Source organism: Aquarana catesbeiana, linkage group LG10 (assembly GCF_042186555.1).
Source record: "Aquarana catesbeiana isolate 2022-GZ linkage group LG10, ASM4218655v1, whole genome shotgun sequence".
NCBI classification, from domain to species: domain Eukaryota; kingdom Metazoa; phylum Chordata; class Amphibia; order Anura; family Ranidae; genus Aquarana; species Aquarana catesbeiana.
Genome location: NC_133333.1, coordinates 114424495 through 114446546, shown reverse-complemented (window position 1 = coordinate 114446546; position 22052 = coordinate 114424495). Strand labels below are relative to the sequence as shown.

The following is a 22052-nucleotide window of genomic DNA, read 5'->3' as shown; positions in this document are numbered from 1 at the left end:
GTCAAAAATGTCCATGAACTCTTGATAAGCTGGTGGAATATTCTGGTGGTTACTGGGAACTGGTTGCGCGGCCAAACAGCTGGCAGGACTACTGGAGCTGGGAGCAAAGCAGTGTTGCAGGCAATACACAGAGAAAGAGAAAGAGATCTCCTTCTTGGCCCAGTTGATTTGCGGGTTATGTGCCTGCAGCCACGGGATTCCCAGGATGATGGGGAACATGGGTGAGCATAAGACATCGAAGCAGATGAATTCTTGATGGCTGGTATCTGTGATAATGAGGATGGGTATGGTTTCCTGGGTGACAAGTCAAGAACTGGGCAGGGAACCATCGGCCAAATGTACTTCAAGTCTTTGTTTCCTTTCATAGAGGGGCACACAGAGTCTTTTAGCCAGGCATAGGTCCAAAAAGCAGCTACATGCCCCGGAATCAATGATTGCTTGTAGCCAGATCTCCCCTTCCGCCACCTGTAAGGAGACAGGGAGAAGGAGGTGAAAAAGGGAAGATCCAGAGACCTGGAAATGCGTGGGACTTCGTGGGTAGAACTTACTAGGTCTCACGGGGCAGTTGCGTAGAAAATGTCCAGCCCCTCTGCAGTAGAGGCAGAGATTGGCCTGCCAGGGGCGTTGCTTCTCGTCAGGAGTAAGGGAAGAACGGACCAGGCCAATTTTCATTGATTCCCCTTCAGAGGTTGCAGGGCAAGCAGATGTAGGTGCAGGTGCAACAGCAGGTGGAATCTTGGGTAGCATCCAGGTAGGCCGGAAGGTTTGAGCACGTTCTGACCGCTGGTCCCGCAGGCACCTGTCAAGCTGAATGGCTAGTTGGATAAGTTCTTCAAGAGTAGCAGGAGCTGCAACTCGAGCCAGTTCATCCTTGAGGATCTCAGATAGTCCTTGGTGGTACTGATACTTAAGTGCTGCCTCATTCCAACCTGTGTCGGCGGACCATCTGCGGAATTCAACGTTGTAATCTTCCACTGGGCGTTTTCCTTGTTGTAAAGCATGTAAAGCAGATTCAGCAGGGGCCGTACGCTGGGAATCATCATACAAGTGTGCCATTGCCTCAAAGAAAGTGTCCACAGTATTCAGAGCAGAGTTCTTTTGTTCTAGGTTATGGGCTCAAGCTTGGGGTTCTTCGGATAATAAGGAAATGATAAACCCTACTTTCACAGACTCAAAGGAAAAAGTTCTAGGCTGAAGGGCCAGGTACAACAAGCAAGTATTCTTGAAGGCCCTGAACTTCTTCTGGTCACCGAAGAACCGTTCAGGTGTAGGTACCCGTGGCTCAGGAGGCGGAACCATCACCGTATGCGTTGGGTTGGCCAGTTCTTGAGGCAAGAAAGCCGATGCAGTGCTGGTGGAAGGTGAACTGGAATCCGCAGTGGCTGTGGCAGCCGACCCTCCAACTGGAAGTAGCCATCCTGGAGTCTCTGCACGTGTGTAAGAGCGCTGACTTGTTGGCTGAATTGTACTGTCACATACCTGGCCAGAGGCCGAAGTGCCGAGAGGGTTCCCCTTGCGTCTACACCCCTGAAGATGGTACAGAAGGTGTAGCGCCCAAAGAAGCACAGGTTGCCAGATGGGTACAGAAGAGTAGAGCTGGTGGTCACCTGAAGTATACCGGATAATGCAGGATACACAGCTGGGCCAAAGTCTCTACTCTAGGAATCCTCAGTAACACTTGGCAATGGTGTGTGCAGGAGACGGTAGTGGAAGCCAGGCCAGGGGTCAAACACTGTAGATCCGACAGGAGGAAGAGGCAGGTAGCAGGAACAGGGTCAAGCCAAGGTCAAATACAGGAAGGCAGGCCAGGAACAGGTAGCAGTAGCAAAGTCCGTGATGCAAGCCAAGATCAGACACTTGAGATAGCAGCAAAGTTGGTAAAGCAAGCCAGGGGGTCAAACCAGGAGAGCAGATCAGACAGGTCAGGAGAAAGCCGGGTCACAACAGGAAATCCAAGTAGAATATGCACAGAGGCTCAGGAACATAGGAAGGCTGACGACAATCCAGCAATGTGATGGGCTCAGCAGCAGTCTTATATAGGCCAGTAAGTGGCCGAATCTATCACATTGTGCGTTCGCCAATTAGCGCCGTCACGAATTCACGTTCGCATGTTAGCACTGTTGCGGACCTGTATACGCCCGTTCACACTTTTTGCACTAGTGCGTATGGCAATGTGCCAGAAGTGTCCATTACCAGTACTGGCACTATTGCCAGTTCTCCTACAGCCATTTCCCTGACACAGGCTGGGGCTTGCACTCTGCGCCCTGGGAAACCCTGAGTTGGCGATCTACAAGGGCTCACTACCAGATGCTTGACAGGGTGAGGGGGACAGAGGAGGACAGAGAAGAGCTCTGGTTGACGGAGGCATGTAAACTGACCACAGTATCAGGGGCTCAGCAGCCATGATAAACCGCAGTCAGTACACAGAGGGGATATAGGAACTGGCAGGATCAGTCAGTTTTTTTACAGCTTAGAGAGGGACAGGTTAGACAGCACAAGCACTGTGCTGTTTAATATGCTATAAGCAAACAGGAGCTCTTTTTTTTTTGCTGAGTAACGAACACTTTAAGTTTTGACAAAAGAAAAGCTGATTGGTTTCTATGCAGAGCTGCACCAGATGTTGCACTCTCCAGTTTTTGTAAAGCAGCCCCATAGTCTCTATCATTTTCATGTACTTCTTCCATTTGAAGTACCTGATTCATCCTGTCAGTCACTATTCTTTCTTGTTCTAAACTGACCACACAAAGCACAGAAGATGCTCTGTGTTACTATAGGAAGTTCTCTTCCGTTGTCTAGCCGTTCAGAGGTACAGGACACTCTGCAGACGCACAGCATACCTGTACTGGGTAGTCTGTTCAGCCACCACACACCCTGACCAATCACAGCTTGCCTCTGGCACACACCCCCTCCCTTGAACACACCCTCTGCTCAAGCACAGATTGCATCTTGCCTCAAGCTGAACAGACTATGGACATAGTCAGGGGAAGGCACAGGCACATTATAGGGGGAATTTAGTAAAGCCACTGTGCCACTTTTTTTGGTGTTTATCCCTCTTGTTAAAGTATTGTGCCAAATTCATGAAGTATTTGCGACACTTTCAGTTCTGATAGCGATTCATGTAACAAAATCAGGTAGTTCTACAATGCAGAAATAAAAAACAGAATCTGTTGCGCTTAATGTAACATTTAGGCCCCTTTCACACTGGGGCGGTGGGGGCGTCGGCGGTACAACAGCGCTATTTTTAGCGCTGCTGTACCGTCGTTCTTGCAGCGGTATTCGGCCGCTAGCGGGGCGGTTTTAACCCCCGCTGGCGGCCGAAAAAGGGTTAAAATCCCTCGTACAGCACGGCTATAGCCACGGTATTGCCGCGGTATAGCCGCGCTGTCCCATTGATTTCAAATTCCAAAAAAGCGGTTTGCAGGACTTTTTTCACCGCCCTGCCTGCGCACCGTTTCAGTGTGAAAGCCCTCGGCCTTTCACACTGAACAAACAGCGGAGGCTGTTTAGGGGCGGTTTGCAGGCGGTATTTTTAGCGCAATACCGCCTGCAAACCGCCCCAGTGTGAAAGGGGTCTAAGTAAAAAGCAGCTAGCACAAAATTGCTGGGTACAATTACAGAGATAAGAAAGAGAAGGTGCAGCACTAAAAAATAAATAAATAATGTCCCGCAAAATATAAATGATACAATAATGTCCCAAAATATGAATATAATGAAGCCAAACAGAACGTTCTCCGTCAGGAGGAAATAAGGAACCCTCTATTCAACGAGATCCACCATAGAGGAAAACTCAGAAAGGGATAGGAACGCCATCACCATCACCCAAACAAACTAACCCTTACCATCAGTGTATGGGTTATACACATGGGTTGTAAACAGATAGCAAAGGCAATCTTCTAACGATCCTCTGTTATGCCCCGTACACACGATCGGACATTGATCGGACATTCCGACAACAAAATCCTAGGATTTTTTCCGACGGATGTTGGCTCAAACTTGTTTTGCGTACACACGGTCGCACAAAGTTGTCGGAATTTCCGATCGCCAACCATGCGGTCACGTACACCATGTACGACGAGACTAGAAAAGGCCAGTTCAGAACCAAGCGCGGCACCCTTTGGGCTCCTTTTGCTAATCTCGTGTTAGTAAAAGTTTGGTGAGAGACGATTTGCGCTTTTTCAGACTCGTGGCTTTCAGATCGTTTTCTGCGGTTCAGTTTGTGCTTGTGGGTTTGTATCTGCTCTTCAGTGCGTGCAAGCAAGATACGCGTGACTTTAATTAGACATTGTGTTCTTGTTCGTTCATTACTGTTTTTCAGGTCGCTCTTCACAGGCCTTGCTGTTCTTCAGTGCGTTCTGTTACTTCGTTCTGAGCAGCCGACCGTTTTCTATGTGCATGTTGCGTATACGTACTCCTCGTAGAGTTCGTGCTGTGCGGGGGCTTGGTGTTGGGGTCCTGACCTTGACACAAGTCCAGTCCATGAACAGGGTGGGGAGGAGTTCATGGACCAAGAATTGGTTGCTTCAGCGTGACCAGTTCTCTCATATGCCTTTGCTCCGTGAGATCCGTGAGAATAATCCTGATGATTTCAGGAACTTTCTCAGGATGACGGACCCCGTATTTCACCGTTTGTTGGCTTCGCTGACCCCCTATATCAGCAGGCAGGATACCTGCATGAGGCAAGCCATCACTCTGGAGCAGAGGCTCGTCGCTACCCTGCGGTACTTGGCGACAGGGAGAAGCCTACAAGACTGAAGGTCTCAACAGGCATCTCCCCCCAGGCTCTGGGTATCATTATCCCAGAGACCTGTTCTGCCATCATCCAGGTCCTGCAGAAGGAGTATATGAAGGTAAGATTTATCCTTTAATATCACATTTTATTGTATTGAATGTTTGCTAATATATTGTATTTCTTTCCTCATTTCCTAATTACCATGATTGTGATATGCTGTGAATCTCCCCTTTGTCCTCATGCATGCTGTATTTTTATGTTATTTTTTTTTTGTCCTTCATACATATTTGCCTTCACTTACCTCCCCAGCATGTTCTCCTGGCCTATATTCACCTCATGTAGTCACTTAACAATGTATTTTATCAGCTCCATAGTAGTGCTTTACCCCAAACACCCCCTAAAATGTTTAGAAATGTGATTTGTGCTTTAAATTCAGGCAGAGTGCCAGAGGCTTTTTTTGGGGGGTTCCCAAATCATTTGGAACCCTCCCTCCCCCCAACTGCTAAGTCAGTTGATACCAATTCTCTATCTATCCTCAATCATCTATCTGCTGACTTTGCCAAACCCATACACACTATACCCATCTCTTTTGTGGTCAGATTTATGGATGAATTCCCAAAGCATGTAGTGCAAGGGCCTGCCTGTATACTTTCAAATGGTATTGATTAAAGTTTTTGTATCCTATTATTATCTTGATAGGTAATAGCAGAATGTCCAAATGTGCTCAAATGTGTACAGTGTGTATTTATATCTTTGTATTCTGACACTTCTTACCTGTCCAGTGGGCTGTCAATAGTGTAAGTAAGGAGGGGCTGTTCCAAGTAATACCCATTATTTAGGCATTCATCTCTCAAAGAAGTGAAGAGGGTTACCTGTCCAAGATTCCCCCCCCTATAATGTTAGAATTGGCCCATGAGAGGGGGGGGGGGGGATATGATAGGTGTACCTTATACTTTGGTGTTGTAAAATTCCCCTTAATAAATGTTATCTGGATGTTGGCCAAGAAGGTTTGTGTCTAATCTGCTTTCAATGTTTATGTGCAAAAATACTCATTTTGTTTTTTTTCCTCAACAGTTTCCTTCCACGCCACAGGAATGGCAGACTGTGGCCTCCCACTTTGCCCAGCGGTGAGACTTTCCTAACTGTGGAGGGGCAATTGATGGGAAACACGTCCACATCGTCCCACCACCCAACTCGGGGTCATACTATTATAATTACAAGGGGTTCAATAGTATTGTGATGTTGGCGGTGGTGTCGGCTAATTACGACTTCCTGTATGTGGACGTGGGGAAGAATGGACGGATGTCCGATGGTGGAGTCATCACCCAGATGGAGTTTTACAGGCATCTCCAGAATGGCAGCTTGGACTTGCCACCTCCAGAAGAGAATGTGGAAGGACTCCCATTCGTCTTCGTTGCGGATGAAGCATTTGCGCTGGGGGACCATCTTATGCGGCCATTCCCGATGAGGACCCTCACCCCAGGAACAGAGGGTTTTTAATTACCGGCTGGCCAGAGCCAGAAGAGTGGTGGAGAACACATTTGTAATCATGGCCAGCCGGTTCCGCCTATTTCTGACACCCATCCATATGGCGGAGTATAAACTTAATCATATAATCCTGGCGTGCTGTGTTCTACATAACTTTTTACGCCAACATTCTGCCAACTATGCTGGCTCAGTTGGGCCTGAGGTCAGAATTCTACATGAAACAACCCTGACGGCGCTTGAAAGTGGCCGTCCTGGCTTGCCCTCCCTGAGTGCCCGTGATGTCTGGTTAAGATACGTTGAGTTCTTTGCGGGTAGGGGGGCCATCAATATGCCAGCAAATTTGTGAAGCCTTTTAGCAAATTAACCCAAAAAAAAGCAAATCTTTGTTGACATTTACTGCTTGTGTTTGTTTTAGCTGACCCTGACAGAAATGTGGGGAGTCCTGAAAATGGCGTGATTGTGTAACCTTATACAAAGCACTGTTGGGTGTTATTTACTAAAGGCAAAGACACTTTGCACTACAAGTGCACTTGAAACTGCACTGAAACTGCACTTGTAGTGCAAAGAGGATTTGCCCTTAGGAACTAACCCCTATTGTCACAGAAACCAGCAATTACATCACCACAAAAGTGTTGTAGCGTTGAGACAATAATCCACACATTCTTGATTAACAATCTTTTTAATACCTGCACAATCACATGTGCATTTAGAAAAGGTTTTTAAAACAAACCAACATGTTTGTTGTATAACAATTTTTGGGGGGGCATTATAAAAAATATAAATGTCCATTTAAGATAAAACAGGCATGTGTAAAACCAACAAGCAAGACACAAATCTTGAACTTACAAAGTTCACATTTGGTAGAACTTGAAGGCAATATCAGACATGAGTATTTAGGAACTGTGTTTGATATTGTGTTCAGATGGGGTGAAGTCACCCCAGGAAAAGCCAAATTTGGAAGATGCACACAAATTTACCAATGTCAACATGTGCTAGCTGCCATCACGGGGGATCAAGGGACGTGTTTTGGGGAGAAACCCCTTCCTCTCAGCTACTTTATTATTGAGGAAGGGGTTGCACCCCCCAAAACGCGTCCATTGATCTCCCGTGATGGCAGATAGCACATGTTGGCACACTGTGTGCATCCTCCAAATTTGGCTTTTCTAAAAATTGCTAAAACATTTTTAACATTGTAGCACACAAAAAAACAAAGTGTTTTGGAGGGGTTTTAAACTCGCCCCAAAACATCAATGATGTTTTTATTTTTTTGAATAACATCATTGATGTTTTTCTTGAGGTTTTCCAATTGTAAATTACACCCCATGATCTCCCCGATCAGGATCTGGGCACTTTCTGATGTGAAACGATCTGGGTCCACAACATCACGATCACCTAAAAAGAGAGAAACCAAACAAAAAACAGGTATCAAAAATATGCCGGCATCCATCTCTTACCTGAGCCTGTGGTCGCAGACACTCACCTGTTGTGGTGACTATTTCCACCACATCTTCTTCCTCCTGCACTTCTTGGGTTGGGGGGATTTCCCCTTCTTCCAGGGGGGGTCTGTGGTCTCCTCGGAAGAGGGGTGTCCTCCGAGTCTTTTCTCCCCTATGTAAAACAAAAATGGTATACTTAGCACACAGATATTTGATGGCAGAACTATAAATAGGAAACATTCCTTGGAAGTGGGGTACAATTGTCTATTTTGGCAGAGTTCCAAAATGTAGCATTTTCAGTGTCCTTTGTCAAGCTGCAATACTTTACCTGTTTGGTACAAGCTTCACAGATGGAGACCTCCCTATAGTATACACTAGAACACCTGTGTGCCCCCCCTAATAAAAATGGTGTTCAGGGGTCCCACACTAGTGCTCCAGTGTCCAGATGTGAAAACCGCTGCTCAGTGTCCTCTCCTTACACAGAATCTAGTTTGCATTTCATTCTAGTAACAAAGCCATCTACACAACCAAATTAGTTTCATACAAGTAGGGCGTAAAAAATGTGCCCAAATGCATATGGCCAAAACAATAGTGTTTTATAGGCTGAAAGAAAAATGTTTGATACGAACGAATAATGTGCCCATGAACCAGAAAGTTGCCATTTTAAAATGTACACTTGTAAGAAAAGCACATGGAGCAGCACGAATGTAATAAACACAAAAAGAATAGGAACACAGCACAACTACTTACTTTTTTGCAGCACTCTCCGGATCCTTCTGTACTGCTCGTGTTCTCTTAATTTGAGGTCCGACCACCGTTTCCTGAGCTGATCTTTCGATCGTCGTACCCGAAATGCCGGTGCAGACTTTTGACCACTTTCGCCATGATCTTGGCCTTTCATTGGGGTTGGGGTAAGGCCCATACTTCCCATCATAGTCGGCCTTCTTCAAGATGTCGACCATCTCCAACATCTCCCCAAAGGACATATTTGAGGCCTTAAATCTCCTTCTGGATCGGGACGTTTCTGGCTCCGGGCTTTCCTCCTCCTCCTTGTTCCTGTAATTAGCACGCACCTGCTGTGTATCCGCCATGTGCTCTTCCCCCACTGCGCAGAACGAAAAGGGGCGGGGGATAGACTAGAAAGAACGTCAGGGGCGGGCGGAGTTACACGCATGCGCAGTGTGTATAAAGCGTAACACGCGTGCGTATTACGTACGATCTGTGAGCGGAGGAAGGAGCATCGGAGGCGCCGATCGTGATAACAAAGGTAAGATCTAAACTTGGGCCTATACAGCTTGGAAATTGAAGCCTATATTGTAACAAGATTAGGAGAGTTTGGCCTGACCTTAGGGTTTGTCTTGTGTTGTGTCTTGCAGGGAAAATGGATGGCTTCAATGACCACAACTTCCTCCCCCTGTTCATAGACAAATACAGGGAGCTGCCCTGTCTGTGGCAAGTGAGACATCCCCATTATAATAATAAACAAAAGAGGCAGGCAGCGCTGGAAAAACTGCTGGAGTTGGTGAAGCTGGTGGTCCCCACAGCAACCATCCCCTATTTAAAAGCCAAAATTGGTGGCCTGAGGAGCACTTATCTTAGGGAGCGCAAGAAGGTCACAGATTCCCAGAGATCTGGAGCTGCAGCAGATGACGTTTATGTTCCCAGGCTGTGGTACTATGAGAGACTGCGATTTCTGTCAGACCACACTGAAGCCAGGGAATCCCTCTCCACCCTTCCTTCCACTCTTCCTTCCACCCCAGATGAGACTTCCGATGTCCAACCTGGGCCATCCAGCCAGGAAGAAGTGGAGGAGCCCAGCTGGAGTCAGGTATAGCATTCTTCAACAGATTTCTGGTCAATAAAGAAATTATCTTTACTAGATGTTATTAATGATCACTAATTGCTGATTGAAAAAAGTGTTTTACATATCAATAGACAGTAGTGGGCAAAAATAATTGGGACAAGAATGAAAAATGCTGGGCTCAGAAAGATAGTCTGTTATATTTGTTAACATTCAATTTGCAACAGTCAGGAGGTGAAAATTGAGTGTGATTGATGAATAAAAAACTAAAACTATGTCCCTTTTTCATACACAGGAAGACCTCAGCCAGGAGGAGGCTGTGGAATGTGGCACACAGGAGGAGGCTGTGGAATGTGGCAGCCAGGAGGAGGCGGGGGTTAGTGTCAGCCAGGAGGAGGCGGGGCTAAGTGTCAGCCAGGAGAAGCCTGGGACAAGTCGCAGCCTGACCGAATCGCAGGTTCCTCCCCTCCGCCTTCCATACAAAAGAGCGAGGAAGGCGACTCACATGCAGGATTCTGCACTCAGGCTCATTCAGGAGGCTTCTGCGTCCCTCCGAGCCTTTCCCACTCCTGAAGAAGCCTTTGCCTGCATGGCTGCCACCAAGCTGCAGGCCATGCAGGAGGGTCAACGCCTCATGTGTGAGCAACTTATTTATAAAGTCCTAACTAAGGGGGTGAGTGGCGAAATCACACCCAAGACCGACGTGATTGAGTTGGACCATCCTCCTCCTCCTCCTGCTGCCACAACTCCACCACCACAGCCACAGCGTGAAAGGAAGCGTGGAAAGAAGACCAGAGAGTGATGACCTGGGTTCAGTCTGGTCTGACAAAAGCTGCAGTCTCTTGTATGACCACAGCCTGGGGACACAGATGTCATCTGCTACTTTCCGGATCTCTGGGACTTCTGGACCAGACTGCACTCCCTTAGATAAGGACTCCTCAGGCCACCAATTTTGCTTGATGTCTGCCCTGGGGGTCCAAGGCTTCACCCATTTCTGCTGTTTCTCTAGTGCTGCCTCCCTCTTTGTTTAGTTGTGAGCCCTTAATAAATGATTTTTTTGGGGAAAATTATACTCTCCTATGTGTGTTTTCATCCAAAAAGGACAGTTTGTTGGTGAGGATTCAGGTACATTTCTAAAGTACAATGTGAAATTAACAAGAGACAACAACACCAAACAATCTCCTACAGATTAAATAGAACAACATATCAATGGTGTTGTGGTAACTTGACACACAAAACACACACAAAAATATTCTGGAGTAAAACTAAAAATAAAATAAAACAAAGATCAGCCTTGGAAAAAATACAAACCTAAAATAAAAAAAAATCTGCCTTTAAAAAAAAAAAAAAAAAAAAAAAAATTTTTGTCAGATGTGACAAATCAAAATATATTGAGGGAATCCCGATAAATAATAAAGAAAGAAGTTTGTGAGATGTCTGTGTAAATATGAGCAGCAAAACTACTTCATTCTTCTCACATTATAAAGAAGAGAGTGCGCTGTATTAAACCATTTTTAACATTGCACCGTGACGAAAGTGTTGTATCCATTCCGAACGCTAAGTTTACCAGACCGAGCTGTTCCGTCTCGGAATTTCTTCTGAGCATGCGTGGCACTTTGTGCGTCGGAACAGGCCACACACGGTCGGAATTGACGCGATCGGATTTTGTTGTCGGAAAATTTTATAGCCTGCTCTCAAACTTTGTGTGTCGGAAAGTCCGATGGAAAATGTCCGATGGAGCCCACACATGGTCGGAATGTCCGACAACACGCTCCGATCGGACATTTTCCATCGGAAAATCCGACCGTGTGTACGGGGCATTAGAATGGCATCAACATATTCAATCCCCTCTAGACCAGATGGAAAGCTTGGGGGTTCCTCTTTGAAAACAAATAATGAACCAAATGTGAACCAGTGGGTGTGAACAACCTCAAGATTCGTGGTAGATGGGAAGCAAAAGAAAACGCTCATTGTGCTAACTTCATAACCAAAGATAATTTAATGTATTAGAAGTAAAACCTGTTGTGTCGCCCATGAAGATGCATGTTGATGATGAAACGTTGGGCGATGTCAGAGACTGGTGACGCAGGACGCGGTTGGACGGTGACACGGCGGCCATCTTTGTGGTTAGAAGCGCTGGACGCTTCACACTGCTGTTTGTTAACTTACCAAATGTGAGTCTGTTTTACTTCTAATACATTAAATTATCTTTGGTTATGGAGTTTGCGCAATTGTGTAGTCTGTAAACATTGTAAGCTTGTATGCAAACAAATGACCAGGTGACTTACATGCTGTTATGAGACCAAGTCCAATAACGACAACAATCAGGACAAGGAAGACAAAGATGGAAGAGGCACGGCTTGAAAAGAAGGAAAATGGGAACTTATTTGCTGAAATGAAAAAGGTAACATTGGTGAATGACATGGAAAAGCCCATATGACAAATGCTTATAACATGTTAATGAAAGAGAAGGAATATATATATTTACACTATATTACTAAAAGTATTGGGACACCTGCCTTTACACACACATGAGCTTTAATGGCATCCCGATCTTAGTCTGTAGGGTTCAATATTGAGTTGGCCCACCCTTTGCAGCTGTAGCAGCATCAACTCTTCTGGGAAGGCTGTCCACAAGGTTTAGGAGTGTCTACAGGAATGTTTGACCATTCTTCCAGAAGCGCATTTGTGAGGTCAGGCACTGATGTTGGATGAGAAAGCCCGGTTTGCAGTCTCCACTCTAATGTAAAGGCCAGTCAAGTTCCTGCATCCCAAACTCATCCATGTCTTTATGGACCTTGCTTTGTGCACTGGTCCAAATCATTTGGTGGAGGGGGGATTATGGTGTGTGGTTGTTTTTCAGGTGTTGGGTTTGGCCCTTTAGTTCCAGTGAAGGGAACTTTTAAGGCGTCAGCATACCAAGACATTTTGGACAATTTCATGCTCCCAACTTTGTGGGAACAGTTTGGGGATGGCTCCTTCCTGTTCCAACATGACTGGGCACAAAGCAAGGTCCATAAAGATATGGACTTAGAAAGGGTGGCAGAAAATTTACTTCAAGTACAAAAATTCACATTATAATAGTAACTAAAACATATAGAATTAAGTGTAACAATCTAAAAAATAAACATTCTGAAATGCTGAACCTCCCAACTAAAAAGTTGTTGCACTTGAAGTTGGTTTGTATTGGAATTATCTATAGAGGGGTTTCTACCATCCCTGCTAAGTTTAAAAAAAATGTTTTTGTCTTATTCTCATTTTAATGTGTATTAAATGTGAAATCACATATCACTGGATTATTGTTATTATAAGTTGTTATAAGTTAATCTGTATGGCAAATATCTATAGGAGAGGTTTCCACCATCCCTGCTAAGTTTAATTCTTTATGTCTTTTTTCAGTTTGTATGTGTATTATATGTGACGTTACATATCACAGAGACCGGTATTGTTATAATATTGAAGTTTATTGAGATTTCCATACATTAGAGGATTCCACCATTATTGTTAATTTGCAGATAAGTAAGTTAGCGCTGCACTTTTTTTTTTTTTTCATGGTGTGGGAACACATAACAGTGCTTAGCAGCAAGCCTTTTACTGACACTTTTTTATTTTACCTTGAGTAGTTTATTGTAAATAGTAGTGTGGTGATGACCTATTATACAAAATATTGGCATGTGGCATTAATAAACATCAACAGATTTCAGTTGTGCCCCACCAGGCTGGCCCCCATGGACAATATGCCTGGCTGCTGAGTTAATTTCCCCATCCCTGCACTCAGTGCACTGATTGGCAGCACTGATGGAAACTCATTGGCAGCACTAATAGGCAGCACTGATGGGCACTGATTGGTGGCATTGGTTGGCACTGATAGGCAGTAGTGATAGCCACTGATAGGCAACACTGATTGTAGGCACTGATGAGCACTGATTGGCACTGATAGGTGGCACTGATTGAAAGCGCTGATTGGCACTGATAGGTGTCACTGATTGGCACTGCTAGATTGCACTGGTTGACACTGATTGGCACTGACAGGTAGCACTGATTGGCACTGACATGTGGCATTGGTTGGCACTGACAGGTGGTACTATTAGGTGGCATTGGTTGGCACTGATTGGCACCAACAAGTGGCACTAATTGGGTGCATTGATTGGCACTGACAGGTGGCACTGATAAGTGACATTGATTGGCACAGATATGTGGCATTGGTTGGCACTGATAGGTGGCATTGGTTGGCACTGACAGGTGGCACTGATTGTCACTGACAGGTGACACTGAATGGCACTGATAGGTGGCATTGGTTTGCATTGATTGCCACTGACAGGTGGCATGATAGGTGGCATTGGTTGGCACTGATTGATACTAACAGGTGGCACTGATAGGTGGCATTGGTTGGCATTGATTGGCACTGACGAAGCATTGATTGGTACTGATAGAGGAGAGGGGAGTTTCACATTGAGCAGATCGCCAGACTTGTAAGAGCCACTAAGAGTGTTAAACTGTCATGTAATGTCACTGCTTGCAGAGACTAGCTGTCAAAACTCAGCGGTGATGTCGGGGGTGGGCAGGACAGAACAGCTATCATACACCAGCCAACAGGGATAGGGGCTGTGGCTCCGCCCCCTTTCTATCAGCTATCAAACACCAGCCAATGATTGGGCTGCTTAAGAAAGGGGCGGAGCCACATAGACTGAGTAGCCCGCCCAGCCCCTATGCCGTTGGCTAGTGTATGATAGCTGATGGAAAGGGGGCGGAGCCACATACACAGAGCAGCCCGCCCAGCCCCTATCCCGTTGGCTTGTGTTTCATAGGCTAGCTGTTTGGTCCCGCCCACCCCCGACATCACCACCACGTTTTGACAGCTAGTATCTGCAAGCAGTGACATTACATGATAGTTTAACGCACTTAGTGGCTCTTAGCCTGGCGATCTGCTCAATGTGAAAGCGCTATACACTCTCTTGCAGCATTTCACAAGAGAACTCAGGAGACAGCCGGCATGCAGCTACACTCACAGGGGGTGATTAGGTTGTGCCTAGGCACAGCCGGCACAACCTGTGTGCACGCCTATGAAGGAAGGTATAGGATAGGGGAGTTTTGACGATTACAAATTATTGTGCAATACTAGGTGACCACCTCGAGGTTCAAGAGACCCCCTCCTCTTCTGGAACTTTATACTCTTGCATATTATTTCTTATTTTGCACAGGAACAATGATTTAAATAAAAAATATGATCTTCAGCAGCAAAAATAATGCAAGATCCAAGACCAATGAAAGCACCAGTAAAGGGACATTTACTGTACATTATTTGGTTGATTTAGTAGTGATCAATCCATGGTAAGAACCTTTTTTTTTAGCTGGTACAAGGTGAACATGTCTGGATTGTGGTCTATGGGAATAAGGGAGTATACCAATTTGTTCCCAAATATCAGTGTTTGTCGGTTTCTGTGTTTGTACCCATTATTTCTGAATGTTCAGCATTTCAATACTTAACATCAATAGAACTGATACTCACGTCGTCTCTCTATTATGTAAGAAGGCGCAGGAGGACCTGGTTGAATGGTATATGGCTGGTAGACAACATTGTTGCCTGAGACAGCATAACCTGGATATGGTCCATTGGTGTAGGGCTAAAAAACAACAGAAAGAAGTGGGTTAGACCATTCAAAATTACTTTCAATAGTGTTTTATAACTGGACATTTAATTGCAAGTTATTGTTAAAATGTTTGTGTACAAAAACTTTTTCCTTTACAAGTTGGATAGGGAAGGGTTAAAATTCGTTAGTGTTTATTTTCTGCTGTACTTGTTATGTTGAGAAAAATTCTCCTAACTATCTGCCCTTGGAAAAGGAATGAAATCTCTACGAGATTATTCTTAAACAGTTGTCTGAGCAACAGGTGACCCCATTGCAAGATTTATATCACACTTGCAATCACATTGCTGTTGAGAATTTACCAGCAGAAGATTTGTTATGGAAAACACAGCACAAAAGGTGAAACACTCGCACTATTGCCAGCAACCTACACTCTGAAGCGAGCTGGTGAGAGATTGACACATACAAAGATAGTAAATGTTCTCCCTGCAAATTCTATGGATCCTCATGCAGATGACATTGGCCCTACCCACAGTGACATGTGTAAGATTTGGGATTCCCTATCGCTTTGTGACTATTGGTATCAGGACAAATGACAAAAGTAATCTACCTAGTAACAGAGACACCGCTTCCCCTGTTGTCAGCCTGTAGGCAGGTACTGTCTGCTGTCTCCACTGCAGGTGGCACTCAACCGCAGCGGCATTGCAGAGAGACAGAAAGTCAAGAGGAACTTAGCTCCTCTATGGTTTCCTGGGTCACAGGGGGCAGCTATCCAATTGGATGCTGGTGCCTCATGTGATTCTGGTGGCCATCTTGGGTCAGGCAGAGTCTATTGAAAACCTTGGCTCCAAGGCTTGGCACGCATTTCACATGTGGCTAAAGGAAGGACAGGTTACCTATCTGGCAGGGAAAGTACTTAGCATCAGGGAAAGGTTTTAGAGGAGTAGGAAAAGTGCAGAGACATGCCACTGTGTCTGGAAGCCTCCCCACTTGGGTACCGACTGGATAGGCCAAATCCCACCCCTCCAGACAGATGCTGTCGGCCCACCTGAGGCCTACTTCTACTGACACATTGCTGTTTTATGCTGTGAGTGCTCCTGGTCGGGTTACCTTCCCGCCGGGCCTGTTCTGTATTATCAAAATTCAGTTACAATATATTTCTGTTTCTCTGCACTGGGACTATTAGTGTTTTCTGCTGCTGCACCAATCTGCACCTACCCACAAGCTCTTTCCAGTTCTCCCTTCTTGACTACAAAACAACTCTCTCAGGTTATGGTGATGTGGAGAAGATGCTATGTTTTGTGTCTAGCAGGGAAAGACTGATCACAGTGCTTGAGATTTCAGAAAATCAGCATTGTTAGCTCACTGCAGGAAATTAGAAGCTCATGGGATTTCTGTCAGGATCAACTGGTATTTTTGTGTACTTGCAGCATTTTTAAAGAGACACAAAATTGTAAAATTTAGATGTATTATAGCTATAAACTGATATGTTTTCTTTTCTTTTCTGTTGCACAGGCATACACGTTAAAGAAAAACTCCAAAGTGCAAAGTTTGACTGTAGAAAGTCAAAATGACTCTAAAAACTAAATTAACAGTACTGGTAATCACAATAAACATTTAATAAGCACATAAAACCCAATTATGTGTGAACCTTTATAGAAGATGTGGGCTGTACACGTGGACCCCCCAAAAATGTCTGGTTACCCAAAAACAGTTTCAGTGTAAATTTAGACAACCTACTATTAAAAACCACTAGGGGTCAATAGCCATAGTTGCTCTTATTGGGTAGGGTGTATACAGATTATTTTACATTTAGCACATCTTAACTGTAATTGTAAGTGAACCGCTCACCCCTGAAGGGGCTGCTCAGAACTGACCCAGGTCTCTCTTGTTAGAGTACAGAGGCTTCTAGACCCAGATACAGTTCCAAGCTCACCAACAAATGTAGGCTCAGTCTAGGGGATGTCTTTTTAGATTTATTGCAGAAAACAGAAAAGGGGCACAGGAGCAAGATACTTCAAAACCTCAGAAGAAATTAAAGGGAAAACAATCCTTAGACAAAATCCGCTTGTAACAGTCTTTGCTGTGGGTAGAAGTGGGTGGCCAGTTAATCTGGGACTCTATGCAAGCAGTCCCAGTCCTCACAGCAACCTCTGGCCCTTACTTTCCAAAGCACATGCACACCTGGGATTCAAAGTCAAAGTCTTGCTCACAAAGGACAGCTGTCTGCCACCCAGCCTCCATGCCACTCTCTGCAGTAAGGAAGAAATAAAAAGGGTTCTTTTCCAGACAAACCTCCACAGGTGGTAGCCTACAGCAAATGTCTGTCAATCAGAAGTCCTTTAGGCCCTCAGCCAAGCACATGCTGAGGCCCAAATAGCAACTCCAGTACATGAGCTGCATCCCAGGGGCAGCAGCCCCCAAATCAAGAACACTCTGAGCAAGCCTCCCAAACCTCTCTCAGCCACCTTCTGGGTACCCTTCCCAGGGATTGTCTGAGAACAAATAAATATTCATAACTTCAGTGGTTGGTCCTCCTGCTGTATCTCTGGAAACTTCTTCCACAGGTAGGCAAGAGAAATTAACCACTAAGCTTAGGGAAACCTGACCAAATCTAGGACCAGCTCACCACTTCACTGAGTACAGCAGAGTCAAAAACGAAATTTAGCTTAACCAGGAAAGCAGATGCATCCATCCATTTAAAAGCATAAACCATATTTTTGGTTTGATTACTCAGCCATCATTACATTCTGTTCCTAATGAGAATATATTTTCTGAAGATCTTCCTGAAACAATGACAGCTGTGCTATTCCATAACAGCTGCTATAAGAGCCCATCATTTTTTCTACATAGCAGTAAATGATGTAATAATTTGCAGATGCAAAATCTATAACATCTGCATCTCTATGGTTGGGAGAAATGACACACCTGTTTATTTGTTCATCCTATTGCGCACTGTCAGGATGATCTAGAATTGGGAAATCTGTCACTTGGGTACCTAGAGGTGGAGATCCCCTATGGCCTAGGACCATACCTCCCAACTTTCTGAGATGGGAATGAGGGACACTTATTAGCAAAAGTATGCAGGCATAGGACCTGCCCCCTGCCACACACCCCTTTAAGCTTTGTACAAAAAAATGATTGGTTAAACCCACAAGTGCTTTTTTTTACCACTACGATTCCTTTATTTTAGCTTTTGGAATTTACAAATGCAGCCGTTTAGAAATTGGATGATAGGTTTAAACCTGGGGATAGAGAAGTAATGCATTTTATATACAACTAGATAGATCAGACCAAAATGAGGGACAAATGAGGAGGAAAGAGGGACAGATGGACTTCACATCAGGGACAGTCCCTCAAAATAAGGGACAGTTGGGAGTTATGCTAGGACAGTGCTATCTGCAGCCTGGGCCTATCTTCTAGGGGGGCTCCATAGGGACAAGAAATTGCTTTGACAAATAACAAAGGTACTTGTATGCAACACAAGGTTCATGCACTTAAGTAATGTTACCTTAAAATGATTTTGAGGGGACAAATGAATGAATCTATACCAGGCTCTTTCCCATATAATATTAGTATTTGAAGTGCTATCATGGCACCATCACATGTTCCTATTCTAAAATTGATCATCTCTCCTGCAAATTAATTATGAACTTATTAATTGCATTTAAAACGAAAGTCTAATCAAATTACATAAGCATACTTTTCTCCTTTTTTTCCCAACATAATTCAGCTCATTGTCATTTCTTACAACTCAAACACACAAGACCCTCCATAGTATATGGTATTTCTATTTGTTTTTTTACTTTAATAATATTTTAATTTTTTGTGCCACTTAATTCTTTAGGAGTGATATATATGAAAATAATAATTTTTATAGTATATTGCTAACAGCCTTAGGTTTCTACCAGTCTATTCTTATTTTTCTCTCTTGCAATGCTACTTAACTTTATGTACGCGTTCCACTTTGTTTAGAACATTTGATATCAGCACCATCTAGTGGCATTCTGTAGCCACAGCATGTTATAGCCCAGCATTGTCATTTCAGATTATGGAATACAGTATGAGCTTGTTTACACTTGCGTTAGTCTCTGAAAAGCGATCAACAGTAGGTTGCATTTCAAAGAATGGTACAGGAGTGGCTGACAGACATTAGGAAAGCGATAGCGCCACCTCCTAAATGCCTTTATCTTTTTTTGTTTGTTTTACAGCCGAACTGTTTTTTTTTAATAAGAACACTGCACCACAACTGTAAACCTAGCTTGATCTTAAAGGGGTTGTATTCGGTGGCGGTACTGCCTGCTGAATGCCACAGGGTTAAAATTTAGCAACCACCATGGCATTTGTTCAACTTCATCAGGGCTGTCATGTAATTTTGAGGTGGTTAATCGAGAGGAAGTAAAACCAAGGCTCAACCACCTATTTTTATCACCCCTGCTCTCCAGTCCTAATACTATTGAGACAATGTTATAATCTGCCTTTATTTTTTACACTTTCTCCATTTATATCTGAAACTCTGCCCAAACTGTTGGCACTATATAAATCCTGTATAATAATACTAATAACCCAAAGGGATTGTATAGCTGACAAGATGAAGCATGCTTTCAGGTGCCCTTAACTTGCAATTGAGGTTTGAGATGCTTTTGAAATCCTTCTTTCATAGGTGCTTCTGGCCTCAATCCAACCTGCCTTAGACCTATTTATAAGCTGCATTATCCCGCTTCAATCTGCTTTAGTGTTCCTATTAATTTTATGAAGGGAAAAGCAGTTCTGTTAAATCCAAAAGTCCAATACGTTTAGAATCATGCACCCGCTCCTGGCGGTATGTCAATCTTTGACATGTGATTGTGTCCGTGCAGCCGGTGCATGTTCATTCACTTCTATGGGCTGCCTGCACTCAGCTCTTAGGTGGATGCCCACACATCTGCCAGTGACTCTGCACCAAGAAGGGGATTAATCACCCATCTGAATGATCCCTAAATGAAGACTTTGTAAGGTGTGTGTCTGGCATTAACCTGGCAACAAGTTTAACAATCTGATTGTGCAATATCTCTTCCAGACTTCTTTACTTTGCACTTGTGTAGCGTGATTGAAACATTAACAACTTGTTCCCTGTAAATCTACTCAGCTACACCCTCTCAATGTATAGTTGTTAGTAAATATAAAAACAGATTATACAGTCACATTACAATACATGTGGCTGTTTTACTTTACTTAAAGGACATCATGAAAGCATGTATGCATGTGATTAATATGTATTCAGTATATTATCCCCTAATGCCTGAAGAAAAGAAAACCTTAAAGGAGAAGTACAGCCAAAGTTTGTTTGGCTATACTTCTCCTGTAGACCACAGGAGTGCAGATTGTTCTGCACTCCTGTGGCCCATTTTCAGCAGACCATTCTGCACTCCTGTGGCTCGTTTTCAGCAGAAGGCAGGCTGAATCCCGCTGTCGGCTGATGTCACAGAGGCGGTCCGGGCACAGGCAAGATCATGATAATGAAGTTGGGATCCGCCCACATGCCTGGACCGGCACCTGGCTCAGCCTCTCAGTGAGCTGCTGAGAGCCTGATGAGAGAAAGAGCTGGGTGCACACCACTCAAAGCCACCTGTTGGGATCTGAGGAGCTGCTGGAAGAATCCGGGTGACTGCCTGGTTCGCAGCAAGTGAAATGCAATTGAGAAAAATGGTGGCACATCCAGGAATAAAATCAAAAAAGTTTATTGAAAATCCAAAAAAATCAAGGAATATGACATACATTGATCCAAGGTGCTCAGTGAAGCACCTTGGATCAATGTATGTCATGTTCCTTGATTTTATTTCCGGATGTGCCGCCATTTTTCTCTGTTTCGCTGAGAGCCTGAACCGGCCACTCCTGCCTCCTCCACAGCCCAGCACTCCAGTGAGCACGGGGGGGGGGGGGGGGGGCAGAGCAGAGAGCAGTGACTGACAGTCACCAGGTCTCTGATCAGGGAGCTCTGGGAACCGAGCAATCAACAGTGTTTGATCGCTCGGTTCTCAGTGTTAGAGCCAGCAGGGAACAGATGCAGCATCGGACCGATGCTGCATCCACCTAGAGTAAGTATAATTCTACAATTTAAAAAAAGTCAATACCTCTCTTTTAATGCCTAAATGCAATTGTACAGCTTTGGCTTGTGTTAGTAAAACTGTACTGATCATCGCAACTATTTAATGTATCCAGGTGTACAATACCTTGTTTTTTTCAGGATAAATTGTGTCTTCATTTGATGATAAATGCTATTAAATATCTCCTGATTTTTTTTATCATCAAAGGAAAGCTGAGACAATATTCTAAACTTTTTTTTAACTTTAGCTGTATATTTCTTACCATTGCCATGACTCACTATAAAAATGAATTTAAAAAAATCCCCTACTCCAGACAAACAAGGCAATACCACATACAGTATGTGCATATTATTTGTTCTTTGCACCTGTAGCACAATGAAGAAACAATAGTGCACTTTTTTTCTTTTTCTTTTTTATCCTACCTACAACTGACAGTAAATAAAAAAAAATTAAATCCTACCAGAAACACACCACACTGATATTTGACCCTGACGCTAGGTCTTAGATTGTAAAACTTAGATCAAGCCGATTCTATCTTTATTTTTTATTATTATTATTTTATAGTCATGTAAGTATTATTCTTATTATTATACATATATATATATATATATATTTTACACATAGGCATCCTTTGTTGTTTGCATTTTTCTCCTCTGGTTATAAAAAAGGTACACTGTATCTATTTGTTTTTTTCAGAAGGTGAAGCACAGTATATAAGGAGAATCAGAGTGCTCAGGGTTTTACTGAGTCAATCAAAGGCTATCACAATGATCACGGGATTAGGAGACAGAATTAGTACTAGACGTGGAGCTGTCTGACAGCTTGGTCTCTGCACTGGGAGTGCACTATGGAGTGTGCCTCCAGCACTAACACCAGTGTGCGTTTATGCTGCACATTGGAGGAAATCCTACTTCTGTGGGACAT

General features: G+C 44.1%; 1 protein-coding gene across 1 annotated transcript in view; it reads right to left on the bottom strand.

Annotated features, from left to right (window-relative positions):
- Positions 1 to 22052, bottom strand: part of TMPRSS13 (transmembrane serine protease 13) — a 146140-nt gene that overhangs the window by 64923 nt on the left and 59165 nt on the right. Inside the window, exons 2-3 of the mRNA XM_073602484.1 lie at positions 14964 to 15078; positions 11743 to 11844 (exon numbers count right to left, since the gene is read on the bottom strand). Coding sequence (XP_073458585.1) covers positions 11743 to 11844; positions 14964 to 15078 — 217 coding nt within the window. The remainder of the gene's footprint in view (positions 1 to 11742; positions 11845 to 14963; positions 15079 to 22052) is intronic.